Source organism: Phodopus roborovskii, unplaced genomic scaffold (assembly GCF_943737965.1).
Source record: "Phodopus roborovskii unplaced genomic scaffold, PHOROB, whole genome shotgun sequence".
Classification (NCBI taxonomy): Eukaryota; Metazoa; Chordata; class Mammalia; order Rodentia; family Cricetidae; genus Phodopus; species Phodopus roborovskii.
Window position 1 is genome coordinate 16,981,214 of NW_026126447.1, and position 23,574 is coordinate 17,004,787.

General features: G+C 41.0%; 1 protein-coding gene across 1 annotated transcript in view; it reads right to left on the reverse strand.

Moving 5' to 3' along the window:
• The window catches only part of Frem1 (FRAS1 related extracellular matrix 1), a 143,388-nt gene that overhangs the window by 80,642 nt on the left and 39,172 nt on the right, over positions 1–23,574 (reverse strand). Inside the window, exons 5-13 of the mRNA XM_051188116.1 lie at positions 22,375–22,571; positions 16,620–16,943; positions 15,215–15,323; positions 12,551–12,682; positions 9,019–9,363; positions 8,321–8,463; positions 3,267–3,463; positions 2,200–2,290; positions 808–975 (exon numbers count right to left, since the gene is read on the reverse strand). Of these exons, the coding sequence (XP_051044073.1) occupies positions 808–975; positions 2,200–2,290; positions 3,267–3,463; positions 8,321–8,463; positions 9,019–9,363; positions 12,551–12,682; positions 15,215–15,323; positions 16,620–16,943; positions 22,375–22,571 (1,706 nt within the window). The remainder of the gene's footprint in view (positions 1–807; positions 976–2,199; positions 2,291–3,266; positions 3,464–8,320; positions 8,464–9,018; positions 9,364–12,550; positions 12,683–15,214; positions 15,324–16,619; positions 16,944–22,374; positions 22,572–23,574) is intronic.

The window sequence follows — 23,574 nt, forward strand, 5'->3', positions numbered from 1 at the left end:
ATTGAGTAAGTGCCTTTCCTTGGGCTTTCCAGTAAGAAGTCTGTTCGCTGACCTGGGTGGGGCAGGCACAGTGATGATGAGACACCAGGAACAAAAATACCAGGCTGAACAGATTCAAGTAGGTAGATGCCTGGGAAAGTCACCCTCTTCTTGGGGATGGAGCTGGGAGGGTCTGAAGCCTTATGGTCTATAACAAATGGGGGATAATATTCCTTTGTCTTTCCACTTTTAAGCAGAAAAACAAGGATCCCAATAATAGTCACACTAATCAAGTTGAGTAGTCTGGGGGGAGGGAGGGCCCAGGGAAAAAAACCTCTTAAAGCAAAATAGCCTCAGAGAGAAGAAATAGCAGGTAGCAATGCCTTTGTAGTTTGGTTTTAAAGAAAAATTCAGGCCCCTTAAGACTGCCATAAACATTGAGCAGTAGCATGGGGTAAAACGAAAGGGTCCATCCTAATTCATTTTGGAAAATTAAAAAGCTTCTTTGGATCACACAGCAGCATAGCTGGCCTGTGGTGAGAGCAAATAGGTTCTTCTGGTTGCTAAGAGACCCATCATTTAATCTTCTTCCCCTGATCAACACAGGGAGAGCAGCAGAATGAAAGAAATGTTGATAAGGCTTTGAAAACAATGCCAAATCCAACACTTGAAAATTCTCACCTGTCAGATAGGAAGCCCAATGGGAAGCAGAGGCTCCCACCCACTCCTACCTCTGCTTTTTTCCCCCTATACTGCAGCTGGGAAATTAAAACATTACTCTTTTCTGTCTCTCCTTCCTTCTGGCCCTCCATGTCGAACACCACATACCTCCGGGACCTGATTGTCCACTGGCAGAATTGTTATGTTGAAGCAGATTCCGTGTAAGGTGCCTCCATGCTGGTTCCTGACAGACACCGTGAACTGCACATGTCGAGGAGCGGGACCTATGTCTTGCATGGGTGGCATGTAGGCCACTTTCATGTGGTTCACAGCATGCTGGAAAGCAAATTGAGACGAACATATGTGTTGATTTGCAGAGATCGGAATCCTTTAGCAACCTAGGTCTCAGACCACTGCAAAATTATCTGATATGGAGCAAGTAAGCACCACATGGATGGAAAGATTCCTACTTTGTAAACCACATTGCTTAAAACTGAGGATGTCAGGCAGCATGTCAAATGATGGAGTCCAACCAATTCTGCAAAAGGCAGACTTGGACTTTCCCCAGTCCCTCCCTGCAGTCACTGTACTGTGTAGGCATGCGAGGCCTCTATTTCCTTATTAGTAAAGTTATTAAAACAGTAGCACTTAGCACGTTTACAACTTCTAACTATTAAGAAATCAGACATAATTAGCCCCAAACCACAGACATCTGATGCCTAGCATTCATATACCACAATCCCTTCTCCCCCAATGGGGTCATCAGAGGAGAGTTCACAAGAGTGAGAGCAATGGGATAGGGAAGGATTTAGGAGAGTGGTAAGTATTATGGGATGAGCTGCAATCCCACAAAATGGCATACTGAAGTTCTAACCCTTAAAACCTTATAAGGTGAATGTATTTAGAACTAGAGACATTAAAGATGTACGTAAGTAGAAATGCTTGAGTAGCAAAGGTCCTCCATCCAATAAAACTGGTCTCTTTGTAACAGGAAGAGACAGATGGGGGCAGTGTGACTGACAGAAGACAACACTTGGATCTGCAAGCCAGGGAATGTCAAAGGCTGCTAACAAAGCACTAGATGCATACATGCAGGGAGAAAGAGTTGTCTGCAGGGTTCAGAAGAGCACAGCCAATGTCATAATCTCAATACCTCTAGCTTCGGAAAGTACAGGAAAGTGGGCTTTTGTTTTGAATTACAAAATGTGTTTTTGTTATGGTAACCATGAGAAGCTAAAACAGTAGAAGAATGAATGGTCTACAGTTGGTGGAATAAAAACACCGGCACAGGCCAGAAATCAGTGCCCTGCCATTGGCAAAATGATGATGCCAAATGCTATGTGGATTTATAACAGGGTGTGAAATTATATTCAGTTTGCTGGAAGCCTTTCAAGCAGATTTCACATATTTACCAGAAGTGTTCAAGTACAAGGATAAAGACATAAGGCACTGTAACAGAAGTGACTGCCTAGTGTCTCAGACCCAACACTGGGCAGGCCACACACTCTCAGAAGGTACATTATGTATTGTGTTGGTCAACATTTTTACACATTCTCATACCTGGGTAAATGATCTCAGCCCCCGGACTGCAGGATTTTTGATTAGCTTTGGTATGCTGTCTACCAAGAATAATTTCCCGGCATCCAAGTGTCTAAGAGAAATATAGACCATATCAACTTATTTTCCAGCTAAGAAAAAGTAAATCAAATCACCCACCCTTTGTGTTGGGAGCACAAAGGTCCTTGCATCCACAGGTCACCAAGGAAACCAGGAATGCTAAGCATTTAGCATTGCCCCCTCAAAGAAAAAGGTTATAACCTGTTTGTCCATCCAGAAGGCTGGGAATTGGAGATGATTAATGGCCTTGTGATCTGTGTTATCTGAAGGGCCAAGCCATATCAAGCTCCCACAACCTGGACCAGAGATGGCTAATAGTCCAAATGATTTCTGTGCAATCTATATGACCAAGGATCATGACAGGTCCTTCCCTGGGCCCTTAAACTGATACTGGCAGCCTATCTCCAGAACCCATCTTCTTAGAAGAAATGACATGTACTTTGAGTTGAATTTTGGTGTAATTATGCCATTGTGTGCCAGGGGTTGTATTAATTACACCAGGAAACTCATTATGTTGGGGGCTTGTAGCATCATATATGCTACCCTCAGCATGATTGAACAAAGATTTTTATGTTGTGTCATGGTGAAAGGGAATCATTTATCTCATCCCAAGAATTTTCTCACTGTCATGTATATGACACTACCCTCAGGGATATTTATGAAGCTGTTTTGAACTGCAAATATAAAATATGAACACCGAGTAGTCTTCTATATCAAAAAAACAACACTTTACAGACTTAAATAAACATCATTAAGAAGAAAAATAAGGATTTACTTGAGAAACATGGGATTTCAACCATTCTGTTTAAGCCTCACTCTGCTGAAAACTATAAGCTGCACATCACTTACTAGCTGTCACTCAGTAAAGGTAAGAACAAATTTGTGATAAAAATGAATGCTGAATGTGGTGTAAAATTCAACTCTGACCAATGAAGCAAGTAACTCACACTGTCACACAGTGACACTCTAGGAACCAGTAGAACATATAATAGCTTTACAAAGAAAGACACCTGTGGCTGAAGGAGAAACATGGAGGGCGTGTTATTGTGTAGATGAGCTCCCCATCATGTGATTCTGTATCCAGGAAATGTAGATGCTTTTTAGTGATGTAGGCCACCTCTGTTTCCTTGACAACCAAATGCCGGGAAATACCAGGAGCCTCTTTTGGAAGCTGGTCATCTACTGGAGTGATGTGGATCATCACCATCTGGAATGAAAACACACTGCTCTATTAAATCGAAATACAAGAAGACACCAAACAGAATTACCTAGAAATAGTTAAGACAACTTCTCCAAACTGCAGCTGAGAATATACTTCTGTCAAGTGATTTAGAAACTATTAAAGATTCACTCATCTGATGTTATGTTTTAAAAATATAATCATTGTGCTAGATATGGTGACACACATCTTTAATCCCAACACCCCAGAGGCAAATGTGGAGGATCTCTGTGAATTCAAGACTAGTATGGTCTACATAGCCAGGAATAAAGAGAGAGACTATCTCATATGCACATGTATGTGTGTGACCAGGCGGATGTGCGTGCATGCATACACACACACACACACACACACACACACACACACACACACACCACAATTTTAGTTAATATAGCTAGGAGTGTTAGGAAATGGGCATATAAAACACCAATCTCTATTTTATTTTTTTAAACCTCCTTTCTAGTAATAACCTGTGTGTCTTTGCTCCCTCCATCATTAATCCTAGACACTTTGCTCTCACTCTTGGTTTCTCTTTCCTCACCCCTATCTGACCTATTGCCAAATTTCTACTTGAAAATTTTCTGTATCACTCTTATAATTTCTTCCTTACATGGTTGCAACATCCCTAACTCCACTTGCTATTCTATACTTTTCATTAACTTGCACTAACTTTAAAAAGCATAAGTCAAATTAGCTCATTCACTTCCTCCCAAACCTTAAAACAACCACCCAGACAGCATTATTTAAACTCCTTAGCATGACATTCAAGATCTCTCACAATTCACACACACTACACTTTTCAACTTTATTTTTTATTGTTTTTCAACATAAACCCAACATTCTTGTAACACATGGTGGACCACCTTCCCCTCCCTTGGATTCCTATCATACTGTTTCTTTGCTCTTTTGTTTTGTTGCGCCTAGGAATCCGATTATTTTCACTCTTACAGTTATCTTTTAGATTCATCTTCCAGTTTCTCTGTTGTAACTGTTTCTGAACTTGGCTTTCTCCTTGCAGTTCTATTGAGTGCTTTGTTCCCCTTCAAGACTCATCTTGGAACTTTACCAGCAATGTGAAAGTAGAGATGATGATGAGGATGGTTCTGCTCACATGAGTGGATTGGGTCCCTATAAAAGCATGTGAAGGGAAACGCTTGTCCTTCCATCCTGTTCTGCCTTGTCAGAGCCTAGAGTTTGTCCTCTTGGAGCAAGTACAAGACAACAAGGTACCACCTTGGAAACAAAGAATCACCCTCACCAGAAAAAGAATCTTCTGCTACATTGATCCTGGATTTTCCCAGTCTTCCAACAGTAAGAAATGTTTCTGTTGTCTATAAATTATTCAGTTATTTTCTTAGAGTGATTAAAAACTGAATCCAGTTATCAAAATAAAAGAATATAAAGACAATCATAATTCTAGTCACCTAAATCTGTGTCATGATTTTTTCTCCACTTATAGTATTTTTCTAATCTACAAAGTTCAGAAATTCTCTATGGGCTCTCACAGCAATAGTGTGGATCGGCGAGGCTCTCCTTAATTGAAAAACCGGATTTAATAAGGAAACAATAGTTATTGTGCCTTCAAAGAGACCATTTTCCATGCTAATTTATTCTCCAATGTGTTCTTTATGAAAGAAGAATGGAAGAGCATGCTTTTTATCCCCTGTAGTAATTCTTGGTGGGCGCATTTTTCAACATGCTTTATGATCGCCTAAGTTGATGTGTCTTTACATATTTATGCATGCTCAAACAATTAGTGTGTGTGTCTGTGGGCAAGAGAAATTCCATTTTAACAAACTCCACAGAGAAATAAAAGCATTCTCATTGTGCTGGAATCTGTTTATAACAGAGATATTATTAAGAGCCCACTCCCGGGCAGAGTGGGAACCCATTTTCACACCAGTTACCAGCCTCTGGACTCCAGCTTCCCTCAAGTCCTCCAGTGTCCTGTGGCCCTAAACACACACAGACAGACTTAGAAGGACTCAGAAGAACAGGTGAAATGTCAGCATGCAATATCACTGGGTCAGACCCTGACCCTCGGATTCAAGTTCTGAAGTTACACTTTGCCAGGTGACATCTGACTTTCTTGTGGCCTGGATTATTGATCCTTCATGCACCCTGAGCTCTGATTCTAGCTTGCTTTTTATTTTTCTTTGTTTAAGAATACCCAGTGCTATTTCTCAGTACCAAGAATTACTTCCATTGTTAGAGTTGGCCACTCAATAAATACGGTAGTTTTGTGTAAGTTTTAGGAAAATACACTAAGCAATTGTTAAACAAGATGGCTTTAAAATGCTCATGACAGAGACAAGAAGAAATGCTGGGTAGAGGTGGGGTAAACACACAATCTGAGCTAGAAAAAGTGTCTACAGCGTATAGGCTCCAGAGTTCTGTGGATTTGTAAATATCCCAGTCCCTTATATAAAATGCTGGCATATTTTCATAGCACCTACATGTATCCCTTTGTGTCCTTCAAATTATATTCACATTACTTACAATGTTTAATATAATGCAAATGTGTTGTAAATAGTAGTGGTCCATATGGCTTAGGGAAAAACAAGTGAAATAGTATGTGAGGAACAGAGGCAAATAAAAAAATATTATCTATCATAAGATTGTTGAATCGTTAGATGGAAACCTATGTATACACAGAGGGGATAGCTGTGATTAAGAGCCAAAAAAAGTAAAACAAAAGAACACCCAAACAACATGCTACATAAAGACAGGGAAATTTTGTAGCCTTTTCACTCTGTCTCTCTTCCCTAGCCTGCAAACATAAGAACATAGAAGCAGGGAAATGTGTTATTGTGGCTTTCTTCAAAACAAACCAATAAAAACATTCTGGGGCTGGATGATAGTTCACTGGTTAAGAGCACTTCAGGCTCTTATGGAAGACCTAGGCTCCATTCCCAGCATCTGCAAACAGCAAACAACTGTCTATATCTCTGGGTCTAGGAGACACGATGTCCTCTTCTGGTCTCCGCAAGCACCCAAACATACATACACATATTTATGTATGCATCACACACAAATAAATAAGTAAGTAAGTAAGTAAATAAATGAAAAGCAAGTCATAATACAAGAACCTGTCAATTATACGGAATGAATTTATAAACAGGTCTATATAATTTAGACTGATTTACTTGCCCAAATTTAGAAATAATTGTTTCACTCTGTTGGTCTATATTATAACCTATATTTCTCTTCTTGTGTATGAAGAACATTATTTCTAAAATGCTTTACAAGGAAAAGAAAGAAAGGAAGAAAGAAAGAAAGATGCCCTGAAATCTCAATGTCTGAGTAGACATAGAGCCTTCTAAACATGGGATGATGTTCTACTTGAACAGATGCACAGAACACTTAGAAATATATCCTGCTGAGAGTTACCATTCTGAGCTAGTCAATCAAGAACAATCTTTTGCAAAGGTTCAGCCCAGAAACAACAGGTATACTGCATCAATGAAATGAGGGGTGATTAAAAGGAGCTGAGTTGTTAGTAAGAACACAGATGAACTGAGTTCTTTTTAAACTTCCCTGACAACCCATCCTAAAAGACATCACCGAGCTCTTGCAGTTTCGAGCCCTGTGACACTCCTCTTTCAGATACCCCCTTCAATATGGCCATGTCAGCAAACAGATGTGCAATGTGGCCTCTTGCACCCTGACTATTATCAGTGGCTGTGGCATTCTAGGAATCCATTATGGCAATAGGACACAAGCTGTAAGTATTGTTTCTTGAATAGGCTTGAGATTTGCTTGCATCCACATTCTTTGAAGGTAGCAGGTACAAAATGACCAGCAACAATAGTGTATGAAGTCCATAATCACTTAATTTCAATGGCTCCTTTTGAAGTTTAACTTGTACTCCTCACACTTTTACAGTTGTCCGTGAGCTACACTTGTAGCGCCCGCACTACAATCTTTTCTACTGATTGGGCAAAGGCCTAAAGATTTAAATAAAAGACAAGGCAGTGGGTTATTCATGCAACAGGAATACTGGAATGCCAATTGCCCTTTATTGAGGGGAAGCTGCAGGCTTATATACTGACTCACAGCACAGTGGAACACAACCAAGGGTCAATCGTGCAAGTTCTCAGGCTTAGTTCCTCCCCAGCAAATGTGTGTTAGCAAATCAGGCAGAGTATCAGTAATAACTCTGGGGCAAGATGTTCCAGGCAATAGCTTTAGGCTTGCTCAAGGTGCCCCGGGGGTCCATGCAGGGTCCTACACTACACTAATCCCATCTTTTATGATTTCTATGTGATAATGTTTGCTTCATCTTATTTCTGCTTAATGTAGACTTAAATTATATCCTCTAAAGCTAGTCAGAGCTGAGATCCTAAAAACAACAAATGCAAGCCATTTGTTTTTTGAGTATTTACCAGGTGTTTTCTCAGTGTTTTCCAGGTAACATGTCACTATTCCCGCACTAGCTTTGTTCTGGAGTTTCTACCACTTGCTTGAAAAATAAATAAAGAGGAATGGAGGTTGATTAGCTAATGTCAAGAACTGGAGGAAAACTCAGGAAGTCTCCCCCTCAACTCTAATTTAAACACTATCTTTAAAGCATGTTTTCTTGGGTGTTAAGAAGTGAGCAAATTTGTGAGGTTGTCTATATATGTGCTATGGTTAAGCAACCTTAGAAACAGTTGCTACATAAAACCTTGCAAAGTGCTTTAGAAAAGTGTGGGCATAGTACTTGGGCAGGGGGCAGGCATGCTTATTTTTGCCTGATCCATTGCTTTGCAGACACTGAATCTCGAAACCAGTTGTCATGTACTTTTTATAACACCTCTTAGAGCATGTACAACTTTGTGAAGATGTTCTGAAATGGTCTCTCACCTGTGGCACGGAAAAATTTGGAGGTTCATGGCTGTCCCATAGGACAAATTCAAAAGAATCTTCAAAGATTTCTCCACCGAAGTGACGATAGTAAATGACTCCATTGAACAGGTCTCTCTGAAGGAAGCCAGGGACAGGATACCCTAATGGTGCCACAAAATACCACACAATTTCAGATGTTGGGGCCTAGTGACGCTGAATTCACCTCCCTACATCTTCTCTGATAGTGTGTTGTTTATAGCCAAGAATTTGCATTAAATACGTTTAACAAAATATGGAGCAATGGATTAAAATTGCCCTATTTCAATGTGGAGTTTTAAAAAGCCTCTTATTTGATCCATATTGTCAAACTCCTGATACCGAAATGTAAGCGAAGATATTAATGAAACTATTTGAGTAACATGGAGAATAAAGCAAATATCTCCCATCACACTTATTTATTCTATAATTTTTTTGGCTGACTTAACTTTTATATTGTGATGGTTATCTCGAGGTTTAGTGACAGAACTCTCTAGATGTACAACTTTCGGTAGTAGGTTGACAATGTAAATCTTAAGTTCTACTGTATAAGATGGGAAAATACTATTTTGCCTCATAAATGTGATGCCTATCTAATCTTACACAAATTTGACCACAATACAAAGTTCTTTAAGAAAGATTCAATTCCATTCAAACTATATTACCAGTCTAGAACTTACCTATCAGTCCTGGCCCTGGCTTCTTCATGATCTCCCCAGCCTGTGGGAACTTTGTGACATTAAAGAAGATGTAGTCATCACTGGAGTCCATATCTGAAGCTCTCAGCATGGACCCTTGGATCAAGATGGTCTGCCCCTCTTCTAGTTCAATAACAACATTAGTTATGAGAAATGGGGGGCTATCATCTTTGGGCAAGATGTTGATCGGAAACTTGTGATGGCTGCTGTGTTGGCCATCAAATATCCTGAAAGCCACAAAGTCTTTGGTAGAGTCACTGTCATCATGATGATAGCGAACAACTCCAGCCTGTAGATCAGCCACAGTGAAGAGAAATCCTTTTCCCTCTGATGAAGAGAGCAGATGTGATACTGAGTGATCAAGGAAGGCAGCAGCTGAGGAAGGAATCACTACCAGGCAGTGGGCTATGGAAAGCAAAGGTGATGCAGATGCTCTTAAACTCACCATGAGCTTATGCCCCATACACTATCACAAACACATATAGAGTAGTCCCTATGACACCTCAAAATGTAAACAAAACAAAAGGTGTAAGTCAAGGACAGTCTTTAAACTGTGAAGTTTAGTGAGTGTCAGGATGCCATGTCTAGTGTTGAACACTAGCTCTCCCACTTACTACCTGTGTGGACTTAAGACCAGTATTTGAGACTGTGAAACAGGAAAAATAATATTAGAATTAATTTTTGGAGTCAACTAAGAGATACCAGGCAGTTATGGACCTAAGACAAAAATGGAAAGGAAGGATGGGCATTCTATCATCTCTCATCCCCCCCCAATCTCTCTCTCTGTATCATCTTCTCTCCACCACCCCCCCAGATTTTGTGGGCATTTGAAACTTAGACTCACACCTCTCTGACAGTCACCCACCTTGTTTTCCAGGGTTTTGACCTTGGGCTGAACTGAGAATTATTTCATCATTACCCTAGTTCTCAAGCCTTGGTTTAGGACTGCTTTATTCGACTGGCTTTTCTTGACATACAGTTCTCTCCACAAACACATCATGAGGTTTCTCAGTCTACACACACACACACACACACACACACACACACACACACACACACACACATTCCCCATAGTAAGTCTCTCCTTATATGTTTGTGTGCATTCTATTGTTTTCATTTCTTTGACTGATTCTGACAAACATAACTAGATATAAATAAATATGGATGCAGATATCCCATGGCAACATGAGAGAACTCAAACAATAGCAAGCCTCTGATAAATATTGATTAACTCTCAGGTCATTGTCATAGCATGGCAGCAGCGCCTAGGGAAGCAATCTTTCCAACCAGCAGCATCAGCACCAAATGGGAAATTATTAAAAATGCAATTTCTTGGTCTCTGCTCTGAGCCTACTTAATCAGAAATTCTGGAGATGGGACTCAACAACCTATGTCTGACTAAGCCCACCCCAAGGGTGGGTACATGCTGAAGTTTGAGAACCAGGGCCAGAGCCTGATTCAAGCAGAGGTATAAATCCACATTAGTTACTGCCTAGGTGTATAGCCTTAAGTGAGATGAGTTTTCAAAATTGCAGGTTGTCTGTAAAATAGGATCAATAATAGTATCTTACTTCATAGAAGTAAGGTGAGGAAAACAAACAAAAGCATATAGAATGGTTGACAAATGTTAGTATGAGTTTTTCTCCTCTCTGATTCCAGAACGCCACTGTATTATGGGTTACCACCCCAATTTCCACTTTTGTAGCATTAATAAACATAGTTTCATTTCCTGCACAGACTATTGCAACAGAAAGGCAAGTCATTGCACGGGGCCTCTGAAAAACTTGTTAAGGGCTGCAAGCTTATATGTTCTGACTTCTGTTTTGTTCTTTCTAGCTCTTCCTGGTTGACAGACACAAAGAAAATAGCACTGGTTGTGATATTTTGCAACAGCATGGTTTGTGACGGACCCCTGGTCCTGACGGCCGCACTCAGGTTTCAACTGTCACCCACTGTCCTGGAATCCGGTAGAATTTACTGTACTCTGTTTCTTTTTAATCCTGAATCCCCCAATTACAAACAATGATAAATGAAAGTTCTCCCTTTTCTTTATAATTAAGCTACTAAGAGGATAATTGGATTAAATCCTCTTAGCACATTATAAGGAACAGACTTTGACCATCACATGAACACTGCTTTTATAAGGGCTTTTACCTTCTTACCTATCATCCTTATCATTACAAATTCATGTCTTTCAAAATTTAAAGTGTGGTAACTAATAACAATATAATAGCATCATTATTGTTGAAGCATTTTCAGAAGTTGGGTTTTTTTTTCTTTCTGTTTTACAATGTATTTCTTTGAAACAGAGAAATATTTTGTCCTCCAGCTGGAAACACACATAAATTAAAGCTGAAGTCTGGGTAATGACCAAGTAGAAGACATAGTTCATCAAGGATGTGAGCATCTTACAAAGTCATCATAGTCAATTGACTATAATGGTTTCAATTTGGAAGACATCCAATAATTGATACACATACCCTGTTAAATATGTGTGTGCCTACACATGTGTGTGTATATGTGTGTGTGTGTTCATGTGGGTGAGCATCTACATGTATATGAGTGGAAGGAGAGATGCTGCACATGCCAGAGGTCAATCTCAACTCTCATTCCATAGGGGCCCTATGCCTCATTGTTTTAAGGAAAAAATGTTAAGTGTTATATATACACATGTTTTGCTTGCATATATGTCTATGTATCACATGCATCCCTGGTGCTTGTGGAAGACAAAAGAGGGAGTCAGAAGCCCCTGGAATTGCAGTTAAAGATGACTTTGAGCTGCCAGGTGGATGTCCATAGTTAAACTTTGGCCTTCTGGAAAAACAGCCAGTGATTGTAACTAACTGAGTCACCTGTCTAACTGCTTCCATCTTGTTTTTATAGCTGTTGTTTTAAGTTTTCTATTTATTTGTTTATTTGTTTGTTTGCTTTGGTTTTTTGAGACAGAGTTTCTCTGTGGCTTTGGACCCTGTCCTGGAACTTGCTCTATAGACCAGACTCGCCTCAAACTCAGAGATCTGCCTGCCTCTGCCTCCCAAGTCCTGGAATTACAGGTGTGTGCCACCACTGCCCAGCTATCTTTATTTATTTTTTGTGTGTGTCTGGTCCCTGTGGAGGTCAGAAGAGAACATCAGATTCCTTGGAACAGGAGTCACAGGCAGCTGTGAGCCACTGTTGAATGCTGGGAATCAAACCTGGGTCCTCCTCAACCAGCCAGTGCTCTTACCCCCTGAGCCATCTCTCTAGCCCCTTCCACTTTTGAGAGGGATCTGTCACTGAGATCTGGAACTCATGGATTTGGCTAGGCTAGTTGACTAGGAAGCCCCAGGGCTGGACTAAAAGCATCCACCACCACACAGGACTTTTATGAAACTCTGAGGATTGAACCCGGGTGTTCACACTTGCTTGGAACATGTGTTATCAATGAGTTGTTTCCCTAGCCCCATGATGTGATTTCCTTTGGACAAAAATAGACCCTGGATCCAGTTTTGGGTTGAACAGATAAATCATTGACCTCTTACTGTAAGCCGTCCATGCTGCAGGCCACCAATGGTGACCAACTGCACAGCACCAATGTCATCATTGTCGACAATCTGAAATTGTTCCCAAGTGATGGCCCGAGACTGTCCCTCCAGGAGATTCAGACCTACAAGGAAACACAGAAACATGACCTACAACATATCCACTTAAGGGTAATGAGTTCTCATTCATAAATCTATCTCAAAGCTGTATCTTCAAATGCTTTTCAAGAACAGCTTGTGTTCTAGTAAACTTTGCTCTGATTTCAACCTGACAACTGATTTCCTATGAGCCACAATGATACCAGAATCTAAATGTTGAAGGGGAAAGCAGAAGTTAAGCTCATAGAGGTCCCTAGTTTCAATGAGTCCACAGGGAACTTGTCAGAACTCATACCTATATGGTTTAAAAGGACAAGAGTTAGAAAGGGATTTACCTATGACTCAAAAGAACATACATATCCCATGGGATAGGGAATACATAGTACTTCAATATGCTTATATAGAGCCACTGTATCTGGCATGTTAGATGTACCTGGATGTTAGATGTGGAGTGCTTGGCACTTTGTGAAATAAAACACACATTAGTGTAAACTCTAATTAGAGATGGATTTATACAACTAAAGGATTGAAATAAAACCTTTGCTTAGGCTCAGTATGTCAGAGGAAGTTTGTAGTTTTGATCACTGGTAATGAGAAAAACACAGACTCTGGATGAAGCTCCTCATGGCCACCAGGCATTCTTATTTCTCAGTAGAAATGGGGGTGATAGATAGCTCACCCTTTGCTCAGACTCTTCTCAGGTACACTGGTTGTGTCTGCTTCATGGGGACACCAGAACAGAGTAATCCATATATCTTACTAAAAAGTTGTGGCCAGCTCAACCATGTCATCTACTATAGCTTGGAATGTGAAACATCACCAAAACGCCTACATCTTACAGGCTTGGTCTGCAGGGTACAGTAAAAAGAGAGATGATAGTGCTTTTAGGAGGTCTGACAAAGGGGTAGATCTTAAGTCACTGTGAGCATGCCCTTAAAAGTGACTGTGGAACTCAGGCCCTTCCTCACCCTCTGTCTTGCTGCTTCCTGGCCATGAAGTAAGCAGCTTTGCTTCCCTACACATTTTTACCATGATGTGCTACTACCTCATCACAGCCACAGAGCATGGGGCCAACTAATCATGGACTGAATTTCTAGATCTGTGCTAACCCTGTCCTCTTTATAAGTTGGTTGTCTTGGGTATTTGTTACAGAGAGAGAAGACTAATGCCCCCCAACCCCACCTCCCACTCCCTCTCTTCCTTTTCAGGGTAGGGTTGATACGGGATCTGCCTCAAAATCTGTTTCCTGGGGAAATTGGGCTAAAACAACTATGAGTATAAGAAAAAACAAAACAGAAAGGAAGAAGTGAGAAGAGAGAGAGAAGGGAGGAAGAGAGGAGGGGGGAATAAAAAAGGAGGGAAAGAGCCAGCGAGAGAGGGAGGATGTGGATAAGAGGAAGACAAGCATATGCCAATGAGCTCCAAAAGCTTCCTTTTCTTGGGGTGGTGCTGAGGATGGATACAGGGGTTTTGAAGTGGCATGTGCACACACAGCACAGCACATGCACGGCATCATGGGATACATCAGAGGAACATCCAAGAAGACTAAAAGTCAACTGACACATCAAAATGCTAACAGCAATTATACTATAATATATATACATATACATATACATATACATATATATATAATGAGAAGATGAAGAGTTATCCTTCTATTTAATACATTCTCTAGCTTTTCAATAATAGCAGATACAAAGTTCATAACAAGTAAAAAGTCATTTTGAAAAGGATTGTACTGTCCACAGCAGCCAGACCCAAACCTGAAGCTTCCTTGATGCATCTGAGCATCAGGTATCTATCGCACAGACAGATGATTCCATCTCACTAAAACACAGTAATCTACACAAAAGTAGCATTGCTACTTGACTTTGGTTGATGAGCCCTTCATTTCTCTCATAATTCCCTAGAACAGACAGAATGATAAGCCTAAGCTTAGAACTGAAATCAGACATGGATACATCCCTCTTAACATGACCGACAGCACTGCTCCAAGGTATGTTTTGAATGTCATTGATGGTATTAGTGAGGAAGGAAAAGCCATTTGCATTCCTCATTTGCATCTGATCTAAATATATAAATCACATTCCCAGTCTACTTGAAATTGAGTGGCAGTATAAAGCTTTTTTTTTTTTTAAGCTGCTTAAGTTCTTATTTACTTATTTTGGTTTCCATGCAACCCAACAAAAACTAGGACAACAGGTCCCAGGCTGCACTTGGCTCCCACTCCTCTGCTAACTCTGAGCCAGAGACCTCTTCTTTCTCAGTCCTACCCTCACTCAGTAGTATCGCAAGCAGCCACTTTCTTACTCTGTTCAGCTGAAAGGGGACCACTTTCATGGTGTATCTCCTAAAGAAGGAAGGTAGCCAGAGGACTTAAGGACTTAAGGATGCTGGATTTTAGTTTCTCACTATCTACTAGGAAAAAGCAGGACACAGGTAACTATCTGCTGCCCTTGGTCTGCCTGGGATTCCATTACCTCATGGATGAAGTGTAATAAAAGTATTTTTCTTGACCCACCCACTTCCTTGTATTTCCCTCAGGACTACACCCACACCTGTATTCCAGGACACTCTGGGTGCATTCGTGTCTGCTGTTCTGATGGAGATGTGGACTGTCATGGGGGCGCTCCTCTCAAAGAAGAAGTCATACACCTCCAGCTCCACCTGGACACAAATGAGTTCACATGAGCCACATACAGACAAATTCAGGCTTAAAGTCCTATTAGTTTTGGGCTACACACACACACACACACACACACACACACACACACACACACACAATGGATCCAGATTTGGTGTTGCTGTTCTCTCTTGTTTTACATTTAATTCTATTTTTAAAATTAATTTTACAACCAATTGAGAAAAAAAATCATAACATATAAATCACTGCTTTTAAGAGCACAAAAATTTTCCAAGTTGTACAATCATCTCTGAGTGAACTGTTTTTCCATTACACCAAAGGTCCCCATGCCTGGTGCTGATCCCCTTTCTTACCACTCAGCCGACCAAGGCCAGTATCTATTTTATGTCTATATACAGTTGCCCTTTCTAGAAATTTCACTTAAATATAATCTCACTATTTCCAGTGTGGAGCTATTTTGAACTAAAACATTCGTGTAAAAAGGGTGTTATTTTATTATAAGAAGTAACATATTTATTTGATCACTCATTTCTTTCCTAGGTATTATTTTTGGTTTGTGTTTTTAATCCTTTAATTGATCACAATTGTACATATTTGTATGGTATACACACAGACATGCATATCTACACTCTGTACCCTAAGTGGACCAGAGTAGTTGGCATATATTATCAACTCTTGTATGTACCATTTCCCAATGTAGGGAACATATAAATCCTCCCTACTAGCTATTTTGAAACAAATACTTTAGTGTTATTTATATTACTATTATTATTATTATTATTATTATTATTATTATTATTATGTGTGTGTGTGTATGTAAGAATACAGTATATATATAGAACATGTACACTTCATGGGTACAGCCTGGGTGTGCTCAGAGACCAGAGGAAGAGGTTTTGTGTCCTACTCTGTCTACCTTACTCCCCTGGGATAGGAAGTTTTACTGAACCTGGAGCTTGGCTAGGAGCAATTTCTTGTCTCTGCCTTTTCCACGGCCCCCAGGACTATAAGACCATTGCAGAATTTCTCATATCTCTGGACAACTGAGGACTACAGCACATGTATTCCACCTGGATTTCAACATGGCAACCATGGGTTGGAACCAAAGGTGCTCATCACCACAATAAAATACCTTTCTTCAATCTGTCTGACCAGTGTCTCTTCAGGCAGTCCTGAACTGCACTGCACTATGACTTGCAGAAATCAAGTCTCCTTTGAGAAATGGAGTATACTAGCAGGCCCAAGGGTCAATGGAAGCAGGCTTTCAAATACTTATTTGAAGTCCACCAGGCTGGACTCTACTCCTCCTTTCTTCTTACCTTGTAATTTCTCCGCTCAGGATAGCTGCTGTTTGGTGGCTGGTAGGCAACTTGCATGTCACTTAGATCCTTCCAGGTAAACGAAGAGATGGGTCTGGTATGATCTAGCAGGTGGGTCATATAGCCTTGGAGCGGGGCTTTAGTGATATTGAACATCAACAAGGGTTTGGGGGTCTCATCTTCCTCACAGTCCAGAACGGAGGTTGTCAGGGGTGTCAGTATGAATTGATCCACCTCCAGTACAAACATGGCCATGAATGCAGCCCTTGGGGCCTGGTTAGGAATGCCAACTCTGATATGCACAGGCAACCACACACTCTCTGACTTTTAGAGGAGAGGAAAAATAAAAAGGAGAGTGACATGGTTATAATGTGCATGGTTAATGCCACAGCATGTAATGACACTGCAGCCCAAAGGATGGCAGCTGTGACCACCAGCTTCCTGTTAGAATCACCTGCTGACCACCAGCAACTACCTCAGGGGTTCACTTAATTACCCCAAGGAGGAAACTAGAAACTGACAATCTGGAGCTTTCTGAACACTCCAATGTGCACAAAAGATTTGGAATGAAGCATCTGTTTGGTATCAGGAAGAACTACGTGGTGTGTGTGTGTGTGTGTGTGTGTGTGTGTGTGTGTGTGTGTTTGTTGTTCACATAGGAGCCCATGGAGGACAGAAGATAGCACTGGGATCCCCTAGAACTTGTTGTGAGCCACTATGTGGGTGATAGCAACAGACTCAGGTCCTTTCCAAGACCAGAGTTCTTAACTGCTGAGACTTGTGCTTGCATCTTCAGTACTTGTTATTTGTACGATGTTAGAGAAGTTCCACAGTTCCTACATCCCATGACCCTCTCATCTATAAATGGAAACTCTAGACACCTGTGTATTGAATGAAACTATGAAAGTAAAGCACCAGTCCGTGTCTGTCACAGCCACCAGTAACCTCTTCAGGCCATGTGGTTTCAAACACCAGGGGAAGGCAGAGGAGAAGGTCTCTGTCTTCATCCCTATGTACTTGTGCAACTGAAGGGTGATTGTCCAGTTGCCTAACAGAACAAGGGAACTGCAAGTGGCCACTGAAAGTGACATGCATCTTCCCCATATGAGAAAGTCACAAGTGAGAGACCTCCACACTCAGCAAAGGGTGTGACACTGGGGTCTTAATGAGGGGGATGGGGAGGAAGAAGCCTGCAGAGCAGTAGACCCTTGCTGTCCTGGCACTGATGTGAGCCGCTGTTGAGAGGAGCAGGTTCAGTTATCAAAATCACAACTGCCCCACACACCAGAACTCTCGATAATAGACCTGGAGTAAGGAGAGAATGTTCAGGCAAGTTTTTCTTCACTTGCTCTTAGATGGAAGACTCAGAGATGGTATCCTACATCAGTCTCAATGAAGTACACACACACACACACACACACACACACACACACACACACACTCATGCACACGCGTGCGCAAGCAAAATCAGAGACATTGAATTTAAAGAAAGATACTATGCTCAAAAAGTATGTGAGTCTGCTGGCTGCAGATTCTGGAACACTCTAGTTTACTATAAGAGGAATACAAACACATCAAAAAAGATAGAGAAGATTTTTCTGGGGAGAAAGGTGCTGTGCTAACTCCACGGCCATGCCCCCCAAGCCCATGAAGGCTGAGGCTGGGGTAACACCATGTCCCTGGCCTCAGACATCAGGACAGACTGTTCCTTGAAGAGCCTTACACTGCTCAGGCATGCAGACGGCTGATTCAAGGCTCACCTTGGAGGAAGTGAAATGGCCAGAAGCAGAATACTGGTAGCTAATCCTCTAATATTTGGAAGTCCAGAATTTCAATTTATAAGTAGGAAGACCCAGAGAATAAGAGTTAGAGATCTTGTTTAGATCCAACCTGTCCTTGTGTACATCAGCAAGAGGCATGTGAGTGTTCCCATGCCCCGTGGGGCAGACGACTGACTCTGGGGTCATCCTGGATCCTGACCTATGAAGACCATCCTTCAGAAGACAAAAGTCTAGCTGCATTAACCTGGAGATATAAATCATATTCTACTGACTGCAGGAAACATTGCAGGAGGTGGCTCAGCCTAGGGAGGAGTGAACCCTCCCTTTTGGGACAAAGGGTGAGGCTCTGAGATGGAGCTTTCCAGAGAAATCAGGAAATTGCTCCAAACAACAAAGCAGCTTGAAACATCTGGCAAACTCAGAGAGCGTGAAATCATCTTCTATGGGTCCCTGAGCAGGTAAGACCTCCCTCCACAGTCACCCTCTCTCAATCCTTCAGCCCAAGCACCACCCAAAGTTTCAGAAACTTGCCAGCAACATCTGGTAGAAGAGACACTCAAAAGAGAACCATAGCTTTTCCCCACAGCAGAGTAACAAAGAAAAGCAATATTCTGGGGTAGATGTCACTGGAAAACAACAGTAAAGCTAAATCTTGGTTTTAAAGGACTAGGAATCAACACTGAAGCCAATTAAGTGTAGAAATAGAATCTAAAACATGCATTATTTTTTCCTAAGACAGGTTTTTCTCTGTGTAACAGCCCTGGCAGTTCTGGAACTCATTTGGTAGACCAGGCTGGCCTCAAACTCAGGGAGATCAGCCTTCCAAATATTGGGATTAAAGGCATGTGCCACCATAGCCCAGCAATAAATGCATTCTTTGAAATGTCAAAAAGGAAAATAAAAAAGGATACAAATGTCAATAGTACTTAATTACTTAAAAGACAGAGGCTATAAGAATTAGTAAACCTTACAGTAGAAATGAAATTGCCAATGGTGTTAATAGAGCATGGGAACTGCCAGAAGAAAAGGCTATTAGAATAATCTTCACCAAGCATAGGAAGGAGTCAAAAAACCCTCTGCAATTATGGATTTTAAATAAACTAATGTAAGTTAAAGAGTATTTATTTGCTTTCTTGTTGTGCTGGGGATCAAACCCATACCTTGTGCATGCTAGAAAAGCATCTTAACACTAAGTCATTATTTCCAGCCTTTAGAATACTTTTTAAACTTAAACAAAATATGAAGTACAGAAAGGACATTCAAATATGCAAAATTAGGTCAAATGAAATACAATATATTCTGTAAGACATGGTTGTGTAGGGTGTGTGTGTTATATTGAGAATCAAATCTAAGCTTTGAACATGTTAAGAGACATTTCCTTTTTACTGACAAGAATACATAAATAAGATGACAGGAAAATATCTGCATGTATCCATTATTACTGTAATATAGTTTGTATTTCCTTAATCAAGAAAAAAATTAAAATTTCAAGAAATGCCCAGTCATGTAGACCTCACCTAAAAGATGCTTGGGATTCATAGAAAGATTGGAAATAAAAGTGTAACCCAAACGTATGATGTGAAAAAGGACCAGAGTGGCCACATTCTTTTCAAATAGACTGAATCAAGGCAAGAAGCATTGAAAAGGACAATGTGTACAGCTGAAATAGATGCACTGCCCGAGACAGAAAATGCCTACAAGCAACATTATATTTAGTATTGTTCTGGTCAAACTCATGGGGAAGAGAGCAGAAGTGAAAGGAATAATTACAGGAAAAGAAAGGCCCAAATTATCATCATTAGTAAAGATATAATTATGGTCTTTTGAAGCCCAGAGAATCGAAAATTTCTTAAAATAATTGAAGTTAGGAAAGAAGCCAGATAAAAGAAAATTATACCAAAAAAAGTTGCATTCCTATTTACCATCAATAACCAATGAAAAGACACCATGAGAGGAAAAGATGCTGTTCCTGGTAGTTTCACAAGAACTTCTCAGGACTGCATTTATTAAGTGCGAGGGACTCACACAGGAAAAGTCTCCTTTCCATAGACATGAGAACGACACCTGTTCGGTGGAAAGTGGCATGCCGTTCTGTATGAGGAGACTCGGGATGGCAAAGTTCTCACATCCCAACTCCTCTCCAAAGAACTTTCAGTGTAAACCTAATGCTGATTTAAAACAAACAATTTAGAGGCTGTAAATGAAACCTACTTAATTATTTATCTGCAACCAATTAGGTAAGAAAGGCTAAGGAAAGTCTAAAGATGACCTTCACTGTATCAGATCACACAGCTGTAGGACTTAGAGTGGCATGGTACCAGCAAAGAAAGAAGTGGTGGTGGTGGTGGGGGGGGACAAAAAGTTAGCCTATGGGTCATTTATACAGCAGAAGGATTGTATACAGTCCATAGGGAACAAGTCCATACTTCTGACAAATTTCTCTGCAGGTTGGCTACATGGAGAATAATAATTGCACGCACTTCACTGTGCAGTCAAACTGCCTTAGGTGTTGCAAAGACAAATGTGAAAGGAATAGCCTTTAAAAGCATAGAAGACATTGGTCTGGGGGTGTCTCTCAGTGGGTAGAGCTCTTGCCTAGCACTCATGAAAGCCTCCATGCTAAGAGTTATTAATTAATGTAGGAGAGAAAATTATAGTGAGTGAGCATTTAATCCATTGGCAAGAATGATCTGTGCAAGCACAAGACTAGCCAAAGGACAAGACTCAAAGCTCCCCGGACAAGTTGATAGCATGAAACAAAATGAACTCTGGGATCTATGGTCCTCACTGTGTGTAAGAAAATCGTTATCAATAAAATCAGTTTTATTTTCTTATTTTATCATGTTTTTAATGTTTTCTCAATGGACACACCACCCCCATGTTTATAAATGAACGCATTTCATGACTTCTCAAAATGAAAAAAAAAAAAAAAAAAAGAAACTCATTGAGAAGGACAGCCTAACGATGAAACTGACCTAAAAGCCCAAATAAAGCCTTTGATACAGTGAGGGAACAATTACGAAAAAAAAAACAGAAAGAAAGACCTCTAACATTTTTGAGGGGGTAAGAAATCATTGGTAATGAAAGGAGTTTTGTAACAAAACAAACAGACAATATGTGTTAGCGCAGCAGAATCCAGTTTTGATTCTGTCAGCCATAAGACAGCCATACATAAATAGCAAGGCCACCACTATGAACAGGAAGCTGGACACTATTATTTCAAACCTGGCTGATCACAAGTTCTTTCTGTTGGTGGCTGCTTAACAGTAATAAGCACGTGCCAAACTCTGAAGCAGGCACTTTATGAGGACTGCCTCACTTACTAAGAGCCAGGTTCCAGTGTGAAAAAATTGAAAGGAGTGCGTGCAAAGAAAATGAAGACAGAAAAAGACGCAGGAGTCTCTGGGAACCCCTCCCCTAAGTGATCCAGCCCTCTGTCCTAAGTTCTGAAAAACGCACCAGTGATACACTAGCTGCAGATATGAAATGTGGCCTTGCAGAGCAGATGCTTTGATGTCAGGGAGGAACAAAGGAGCCCTAGAAAAGGCATTTACAAACAGTCATTCCCCCCCCCCCCGAAATGGGCTAGGGTGTAGGTGTGTGGCTGAGTCCACTCTTGCCATACACAAGGTTTCAGGTTCAATTCTCAATGTGTGTACATGCTTGCACTCACACATATACAGTGTGTGTGTGTGTGTGTGTGTGTGTGTGTGTAAGATAGTTAACATGCAAACAGCCCCAGTCCCTTCCTCATGGTATAGAGCTACAGAAGAAACAAAGATGGAAATACATGCTAATTTTACATGCCAAAGCTTCTGGTTGAAGTACTTTCAGGCACAACCAACCCACAAGCCTGAAGTTGTTTCCTTAATAGCATAGGAACTCTTCTGAATAGACACCAGCCTGGGCACCTCCACAGAACTGCTTTCTTACAACTAACCATCTGAGGATGCCGATGTAACTCCAAACTCTACCTTGTACGTGGCTTGACTCCTTCTGTCCGTGAGGTCCAGCTGGATGGCTATATAATCAATGTTGGGTGAAGGGGGGTGTGTGTGTTGGTAGTGAAGTCCCATCAGCAGGAACTCCTCACAGCTCGTCTTCAGACTTCCCACAGTTTGCAACCCCAGGGCACAGTTGCCACCTGGACACTTCAGTCCTGCTCCCAGCTCTAGAATGCACAGCACTGCATTGAGACAGCCGCTTGAACACAATGATTGTACAAACCCAAAACCCATCTTCCTGCCTTGGATACATCTTCACTCACTGCCCCCAGGACACTCACACATGTATGTACCTTCCAATTATTCACTGACTACATTGTCATCGCTCTGACAGGTCATAAATGCCTTTACTGAAAAAACAGAAAACAAAACAAAAACGGTTGTCCAGCTGTCTCGTCTGTCTTTGCCCACCAAAAGATAGGTTGACCAAAAAAAAAAAAAAAAATAATAATTAAAGAGGGGTTTGTGGTATTTGATTATCACTGACAAATATGCCAGCAGCTCAACATAGACGTTCACAGCCCAGCCAGTTTCCTTTTACATTAGACAACCTCATGTGGACTGTCTACCCACAGAGATCCCACCTCCCCAGCCCTGGTTGGTCTTTTTAGCACCCCCCCTTAACCCTTCTCTGGCCCCTTGAACCATCCTGTTTTTGAACCCACAGCAGTCTCTAAAAGACTCTGACTTTCCCAGCTGTATTTTCACTCTTGTTGGGCGAATGATGCTCAGGGACTCTTGTTTTCGTAATATATGAAACAGTCACTCTACTTCTTAATCCAGCGGTTGTGACGACAAATTGACATGACTGATGTTCAACTTTAGCTGTAAGCTTCTGTCCAAAATACCAGGCAATAATATGTTTATTTCTAGGTCTTCCCATAGTTGCTAGAATACAGATATAAAGTGTTCAAAATGCCCTGATTGTATGACTAACACAAGGAGCTCTGTAAAATATAGTAACTAAGTGAATTCTGCAAGAAGAATTCAATTCAGTCAACATCCTGGGTTTCAATCCTGGCTGCTACCTACATTCATTACTAGAACACAACCCAGTAATACTCAGTAAGGAACAAACTACTCTCCCCTCTGCTGTCCATTGCTGTAATCATAACTGGAAACTCATGAACGCTGTAATGGGCCAGACCTGCATTAAGCACACTATGCCCT